Here is an 8,888-nt window from a genome sequence, read left to right on the forward strand (position 1 = left end):
CATGAGAATGATAAGCTCTTGATCCACTACTTTCAAGATAGTTTGGTGGGGGCTTCTATGAGCTGGTACATCCGGCTAGAGATCAGAACATTTTTGGACCTGTCAAATGCCTTCGTCAAACAGTATAAATTCAATGAAGACGTTGCACCAGATAGGACTCAGTTACAGAACATGGCTAAGAAACCATCACAAAGCTTGAGGGAATATGTTCAGAGGTGGCGGGGATTAGCATCTCAGGTCCTCCCGCGGTTGGATGAATAGGAACTATTGTCGATCTTCATAGATACCCTACAAACCCCCTATTACGAGCGACTCATAGGGAACGTGAAGACCAACTTTAATGCTCTTATTAAAGTAGGAGAAAAGTTGGAAGGTGGAATCAAGAGTGGAAAGATTGTTGAAGAAGGTTCAGGTTCCGTAAAGAAGCCTGCCTTCATGAAGAAGAAAGACGCAAAGACTCATTTCATTGCTGCGGAACCAAAGAGGTTCCAACCCCGACACAATAACCAAAATAATTATCGTGCGCCCTCTCGGTTTGCACAAAATCACAACCCAACACAAAACCAAACACTAATCCATAACCCACCAAATCAAAATAATAATGCCTACCAGCCAAGACAAGGCTATACAAAAAGATTGATCACAATTTTCAGTCCCTCCTAGTGCATGGTGCTTAAAAGGCGGAAAAGGGGGACACAAACACGAACCTCGACAAAAGAAATATCCCGATCTCTTTCCAAATGTTAGCGGGTATAATGTTTAGGGGTGTTGCAGAAGCATTATACGACTTTCCAATAAGCATAAACAAGCATGCATAATCATATCATTAAAAGCATAATCATATCTATATACGAACTCCAACATAAACCTCATGCTTCACAAACTAACATTGCATATAACCCTTTTACAAAAATATTACAGTCATGCATTTGAATTGTGCATTTTCTGCATCTTAATTACTTAAGCAATCACCCTATAACCACCTAGCTGGTTACATAACATCACAAAAGGCAATCGTTTAGCAGCATGGGTGCCTCAACAAATTTCTGAATCATTTGGCAACACGAGTGCCTCAGCAAATCCCTGAATCGTTTGGCAGCACGAGTGCCTTAGTAAATCCCTGAATCGTTTGGCAGCATGGGTGCCTCAGCAAATCCCTGAATCGTTTGCCAGCACGGGTGCCTCAGCAAATCCCTGAATCGTGTGGCAGTTGTTTGGCAGCATGGGTGCCTCAGCAAATCCCAGAATCGTTTGGCAGCACGGGTGTCTCAGCAAATCCCTGAATCGTTTGGCAGCACGGGTGCCTCAGTAAATCCCTGAATCGTTCGGCAACACGGGTGCCTCAACAAATCCCTAATATATCACAGCAAGTGCGGGAATTGCCTCAACAAATCTCTAGTTCACCAGCAAAGCATTGATATGCTTCATCAAAATTCGATATCTTCACGATGACATTTTGTCTGAGCCTTAACAAAAATAGCGTTCATTTCTTTACTAGTTACTTACCATGATATCTTTCAAACCTTGGTCTATTCGCTATCAGGTAAGTAACACGTAAAGAGGGGCAGTTGTGAACACTCAATTTTTGTCCAGCCCACATAAAGCCCAAAATGCTTAAATTATAAATAATAGACCATTTTTTATTTATTTAATTTCAATAAATAAAAGTAATTAAAACCATGTTATGGTGAAAATATAATGAATACTAATATTAAATTTATGTTGATAATGTTCCTATATCTAAGTGATGGGTTAACCAAAAAATCCAAAACAACAAAAGTAATAAAAAGGAATTAAATTAAAACGGATCCTAAAAAGTCACATAATCATTTACCCAAGAAAAAAAAGAAGAAAAATAATTTATTATTATTTTTTTCGAAATTTATAAATAAAATTTTATTTTTATTCGAATTTACAATAAATAGTATAGATGGTTTATCATAGATATTTCTCTTAAATTCCAAATAATCAATAAAATGGGTTATTATTTTAATTTTTCAAAAATATAATTTTAAAATAATTTAATCCTAACAAAAGATATTTTTATTTATATTTTTTTTGAATTAATTCGGATAAATAAAAAAATAAGTGCATAAATCAATTGAACATGTTTTTTAGAAAAGATATGAAAATAATATAATAAAATAATAGTTAAGAACCAAGTCAAATCTGACTTGGTGGTGGTTTAAATCCCAGGAAAATAGTGATAATGGGCTAACAAATTAGGGTTCAGTTAACACAATTTTAGGGATCAGGGTTAAGCATTTTTTATTATAAATAGGTGAGTTAGTGAGGGTTTTAGGGGTTCAAACAAATTATTTTAGTAAGAAAACTACAGGAAAAAGGATTATGTGAGAGAGAGGAAAACACTGTTGGCGAAAGTAATCCAATACAATGTTGTGAGCTTGTCGCGCCTAGCCTTTGTAACCGTTGGATCTGCATACCATTACTTCATCGCGTTGACCAGCAGATTCGCCCAATCACAAGGCGAAAATGCATCGCGGTCTCACTGTAATGCGCCACACCGAATCATCACCCGTGGAGAACACGGGATTTGCTACGGACGCGCGTACCATGGAGCTCCGTGCACCTTCCTGGACCGCCACTCATCACGCGCCACGTGTACAGGCGTAATAATTCCATCATCCCCTTCAATCAGCGTCTGACGCGTGTCACTCCTTATTCCAATTAGTAACACCAGATCCATGCTCTCATAGGGAAGAAATAAAATACATTCTTTGGCACAATTAGGTAATTGTTTTTGCTCTTTTCCTACTATGATCTCATGTTTTGATTTAAACATTAAAATGTGGAAAATAAATCTTCATATTAACCATTTATTAATTATCTTATAAAGTATAAAAAAATATATTAGATATAAAGATGTGAATATTTAAAGATAATGGTTAAGCAGAAAACAAATAGGATCTCATTATTTTTATGGTGAATTAGCAATCTGTTTTTTATTTTTTATATCTGATTTTTTATTTCTTCTCCATAAATAATGTCCAGATTGATAGTAATTTTAATGATAATTTTTTTTTAATTATATGTAATTTACGAATTTTGATATATATTGATTGTATTTATCTCTTTTTATTCATTAATAAATAAAAAATTGTATAGAATATCTAAATTTATCTTAAAGTAGCCCTTCCAAAAATCCTTTTTTGTATATATTTTAGTGTAAATATTGTTTATATATTTAATTAAATTTGGTGCACCATAAAAAAAAAACCAACCCTACAATAATTATTTTAAAATTTATACTCAGCATATTCGTAAATTGCACTTGTATCTAAAACTTAATAAACATTAAAAATGTAAAATAAAATGACGTATTATTTGATTAAAATCAAGTTATATCTTAGTCATTTAATAATCCATAAGAATTTCCATTTGTTATAAAAAACTTCAAACCATGTGTGTATAAAAATTTATTTTTCAAAAGGAATAAAAATAATTTTGAGATTTAATCAAAGATGGAGAGAATGTCGTTTTGGAGGCTTCTTTCTTCTCAGATCATCTTCGAAAGGTCGCGCTACGCTGCTTCTTTTCAATCGATTAAATCTCAAAATCAATTAAATTCCATTTTCTTGATAAATAACAAATGGTTAATTAGATAAAAAAAACTTGCTATTCATCATAAATAAATAAAATAGAAATTTTTTGTCTATAACATACAAAACTTGCAAACTATATTTTTGTCTAAAAAATACATTTTTATTAATTAAAATACACTCAACCAATAAACCATTTTCTACTTAAAGAACTACGTAAGTATTGATCCCCTTAATAGGGGTACGTAGGACTAAAGTCAATATTGTCAGACTCAATAATAAAAATAATTTTTTCCTTCTTAATAATTGATTAATTAATCCGACAATTTAATAATAATAATAATAATAAAGTCATATTGTTTAATGAATGATACCGCTTAAGGCGGACGGATAGGGTGCTAATACCTTCCCTATCCTGTAACCGACTCGCGAACTTGGATATCAAAAATCCAAAAGCCCAAAGTAATTGGGCTTAAAAGATTTTTCTACATTTTTTATTATAAAATTTAGTACGACTCTAAACAAAGTCGTGCAAGCAAAAATCGAGGCGCGACAGTCTTGATCAAATATTATGCTGTATTATTCTTGATCATTGTATGAACTTCAAAAGATTTATTGTGTAATTTTATTATCTTAAACATTATGTAAATAGTTTTCTTACTAAGAATATTAATTATAAAAATAAATGAAATTACTCATCTCTTAAACAACAATAGGACTTTCAATTACCAAAATCAATTTTTTTATTACAAATGATTTTTTAAAGGTAATTGAGCCCATGAGCGGTGTACCCTCAAGGGTTCTCGACAGTGATTTTCTTCTTCACGGACAAGTCTCATGTAGAGCCTATAACCACTCTCAAGGAAACATTTTTCTTTCCTTTCAGAAAACACTACTCACACAAATAAGCTTTGTTATAAGTTTTTGGATCAATCATGCAATATTTAAATGTATTAATAATATTATTTTTAGAATGTAATATTTATTCACTGTCAATATAAAGATTTATACAGAGACACGAAATTATTCATTATTCATTTGTGTTATTTTTTGAAGAGTAATGATGATTAAAAATGAATGGGAAATGATTGACTATCATTACATAAAACTCTTATATTGTCACTATATACATTTTTCTATTATTTCTATTAGTTAAATTAGAGTGATCTAATTCAAATAAGGTTTATGACTATAAACATAATTGTTATGAAAATTATTTTATAGATATCAAAAGTTTTATTTATATTTTCATGATAGACAAAATTAAAGATAAGAAAATCAAGCAGCATGAAAGAGTTTGAGTTTAAAGGACATTTTTCTTCATAGAAGAGTTTGAATTCAATGGGCACCACTTTTCATGAAAGAGTATGCACACACAAGACAACACACTAAACAAATCAATTCTCTTCATCCTACTAGATGAGGAACTAAAACTAAGGATAGTTTACAATTGAAAGATGAAAGAACATCCATATTCCACCATGGACAACAATTTTAGATACATGACTAAGGACAATTAAGTTTCTATATCATATTCTCTAAGAATATATTAAGCTACTTTTTCGCTATATCTATATTATTTCTTGATAATTTAACACATTATATTGATTATATGATAACAATGTTCATCATCTTCTTTTAAGTAAATTCTCACATACATGAAGTTTCACAATGATTACCTTTACAAACTTGTTTATATCTTAAGACTATGAAATCACTGATACCTGCTATCTTTAGGGTACAGTGCAAATATCAGCATTATAAACAGCATACAAATTATGTTACTATGGAACAACTGAACAACATATGAACGAGTGTTTGAGATTAATCTCTATAAAGTGAGCATGAACCTGTACCTAATTTGTCAAACATCCCTTACCTTAAACACAACTTCTGGGTGTGGTTGAAGTGGCTCCGTTTCACTTAAAGGAGGACTGTTGAATTTACTAAGCAGAAATTTGAAGCATGGTAAAAGTACTACATAAAGTGTCCCGAAAACAAAAGGAGATGCAACCAGCCACCCTAATAACTGCAAATATTTGTTAAACAAATAATTATGTGATCAGTATGTAAACTCTGAAACCAAACTGAAAAGAGTGTCCACATACAGTGTGGATTCTAGCATAAGGCATCCACATACACCGAAAATATCAAGTACTTTGGAGCAAGCTTGCAAAAGAATATAATACTATCCAATAAATGATAAATTGAGATAATCAGTGGAATGATGTTAAGCCACCCATATTTTATGCATGCATTTATATGGCAGTATCTCAATTCTATATGCTGCTCATGATTAGTAATGTTCATATTAATCCCAACAACCTATTACTAGATGTGAAGTAGATTATTTGAGTTCTATAATACAGCTCAGACTACGATTTCAGATTAACTTTAGTTTTTTGAATCCCCAGCACTTGGAGAAGAAAGAAAAGAAATAAGGAATCCAGATAACATTTTATACACTATCAAAACTGATGGAATAAGTGCTAGAAAAGATGTGAGCCATCTAAAGGGTACTGGCAAGGATTGATTCTGAATGTATAATACATGCAATTCTTTATGGACCACAATGCTCAGTTCAAGGCATAGGTTGCTGTTTTTTTCTCTTCCAAATAAGGAAGTTTCTAAGTTGTAGAATTTTGGTTGTACATATAACAAGGTTGTAAAAAAAATGTCTGTCATTTACCAATACTACACAACTTTCCAAGCCATATATAAACAAAGCATATTGACTTATTTCCGTATCACCAAAAGTTCAATTTCTCAATGTATTTGTGACCAATATAGGTAAAGAGTTCAATGTTATTGGAAATTAATTGATAGCATTAGACTTTAAACAACTGATTCATTACTGTTAGAAGTATGAAAGCATTTATGGGCCTCCAATTATAATTTTGTCTTCCACGGTTTAGAATTTTAGACAATTACAAGCTAATTTAAATTTGTAGTATGATGGTACCTACCGCATGGGCGACACTTAATAGAACTTCTTGTGAAGCTTGACCAGAAAGAATTTTCTTTAAAGCATCAGATGTTAAAGGGAAATGAGGTCCAGCAGTAATAACTTCCCCACAGCGCAGAAAGGGTACAACCAAACTGAAATGCCACAAAAAGTTCAATTAGGAGTTGCATATCGTGCCCTCTCAGAAGAACAAAATCAACACCGCAACACATATACAAGTCAAAGATGAAACAGGACAACTAATACATGACAAAACAGGGACATGAAAAAAATATGAATGAAAATAACAGTCCGACTATTTTCATCATTGAGAATTTGCAACTTACATATCTTTTTTTTCTTCCAGAAAAATACTAATACAAAATAGATAGTAGCTTTTGAACCTGGATTTCAAATTATGGACCCTTTTGTGAAAGTAAAAACATATCTGCTATATTAACATGACTTAAACCATTTATAGTGTGCCTTACCTGTACACTATACATGTTTTAGTAGTGTCAAAATCATGCCAATAACTGTCGCTATGTGTCTATCAAATTCCTAGGATGCAAATTGCAAAACTCTATTTCTCAATAGATTTTTTAAAGAAAAAAGAGTATACTTGTAACAGAAAAATCCTTGAAGAAGCTTATAATATATATATATATATATGTATCTGCATAAAATATAGAAATCATAACATCAACAAATAAAAGTATAATAATTGACCATAGAGATGGAAAACAGATGCACATAGACAATAACAAATTCAAAGTACCTCAACTCTATCGGAGTAGCAATAAAGTTCGAAAGCAACACAGTTGGAGCATCACAAAGTGGTCCAAGCAAGGCAATAGCCATCCCACAGAGGAATATAGTGACACCTGGTTGAAAAAACGATATCATGTCTACTCTATAATACAGCCAATGGAGATCACGATCCTCCAACGTTACTAACATGAGAGGTTCATCTTATCAAGAGAGAAAAGTCGCAAAATAATTTTTTTTATAAGAGATCATACCCCTAGCATTTCATATGCATAAAGATCACAATGGAACAGAATGTTCTGTTTTCTTTGGTTCCACCCAGTGTTTTAAATTGCGATTACGTTGCGCTTACCCTAATTATGAAAAATTGTAGGAAAATACGGCCCATGTGGCCACAATTGCAGTTCGGATGCCTTTACGGAGACTCCCAAAACTACAATATTGCAAACATATTTGCCGTTGCTGGGTGCAATTTAAAACACTAGTTCCACCCCCATCGAGTGGAACTAAAATGTTCTACTCTTTAACCTCATGTCTTGTTCTGTTATGTTTATAAAATATAAATACATGAAACATAGAATGCAACATATTACAATTTAAAACGTCTACCAAAAGCTAGTTAATAGTTAATATTTCATTCAAATAAAATTTGTCATTTTCATTGGACATGCTATGGTCTCATCTCCTCGAAAATTTCACATGAATGTTAACATTTTAATGCAAGAACTGTAAATAGTTAAATTACATGACATAAAAACATACCACAAATAGGAAATACTCCAAGTGTAAATCCAAGCGCAGCAGATAAAGACAAGTGCTTTGGGTCAGCACCTCTGAACAAAAATGAAAAAAATTATCTCTCAAACTAATGTTTTTTACTAACTAAGATAACTGTCAAACTAATTAAATCTAACCAAATATAACTAATAATAACTGCAGTGGGGTCCACAATCTTACTCCGAGTGAAAACTTTATTTCCAGAATTTGAACTCGTGAATTTTAGCCAAAAGTAGCAGTCAAATATATAGCTTACGGGCAAAAATGTAATAACGCATAAAAGCATAGAATATAACAAATGAAACTAACGGTACCCGCGGAGAACCAAAAGAAGAGGATCAGTGAAATTATCATGAAACCAACTACTTATTCCCATCTTCCTACACAACGATCGAATCAAGATGAGATTTTTGGAAAGAGTATAACAATTAGGGTTTTATCAAAACCTAAAACAACAGTGGAAAATATAGTTCAATGTTTTGTTTGATATTTTTTGCTCTGAAAAACTAATATGGTGAGATTTGAATTGAAGAAATGAATGAGAAGTAAGATATTTTGGTTTTGATTGAATTTGTGAAAAGCGTGTGCATGATGTCACAAGTGGGACCAGAGAAGAAGCAAGGAGTTAATTTGAAGGGAAATGGTTGCTGTACAGAGAAATGCATGTTGCCGACGACTTTGGAGTAAATAAATATTTCCAAAACATCACAAATGGTCGATTATCAAATCATTAACTTACAAATCACATTTTATCATTAGAGGGGGAAAATTAATACAAATATTTATAGTACTATATTATTGATTTGATTTAATTAATTAAAATGAATGATGTTATACTA

General features: G+C 32.0%; 1 protein-coding gene across 3 annotated transcripts; it reads right to left on the reverse strand.

The window, feature by feature from the left end:
* LOC109325798 lies at positions 5,216 to 8,659 on the reverse strand. 3 transcript variants are annotated; one of them, XM_019558363.1, is made up of 6 exons: positions 8,571 to 8,659; positions 8,364 to 8,487; positions 8,035 to 8,105; positions 7,283 to 7,388; positions 6,527 to 6,659; positions 5,216 to 5,589 (listed from the first exon to the last, which is right to left on the reverse strand). In XM_019558363.1, the coding sequence occupies exons 2-6, from the start codon at positions 8,423 to 8,425 to the stop codon at positions 5,425 to 5,427; spliced, it is 537 nt and encodes a 178-aa protein (XP_019413908.1). In that variant the 5' UTR covers positions 8,426 to 8,487; positions 8,571 to 8,659; the 3' UTR covers positions 5,216 to 5,424. The 3 variants fall into 3 exon arrangements, with proteins under 3 accessions (XP_019413908.1, XP_019413909.1, XP_019413907.1); XM_019558364.1 differs by lacking the exon at positions 8,571 to 8,659 and having other exon boundaries at positions 5,216 to 5,505; positions 8,364 to 8,564; XM_019558362.1 differs by lacking the exon at positions 8,571 to 8,659 and having other exon boundaries at positions 8,364 to 8,564.

Source organism: Lupinus angustifolius, chromosome LG13 (genome assembly GCF_001865875.1).
Source record: "Lupinus angustifolius cultivar Tanjil chromosome LG13, LupAngTanjil_v1.0, whole genome shotgun sequence".
NCBI classification, from domain to species: domain Eukaryota; kingdom Viridiplantae; phylum Streptophyta; class Magnoliopsida; order Fabales; family Fabaceae; genus Lupinus; species Lupinus angustifolius.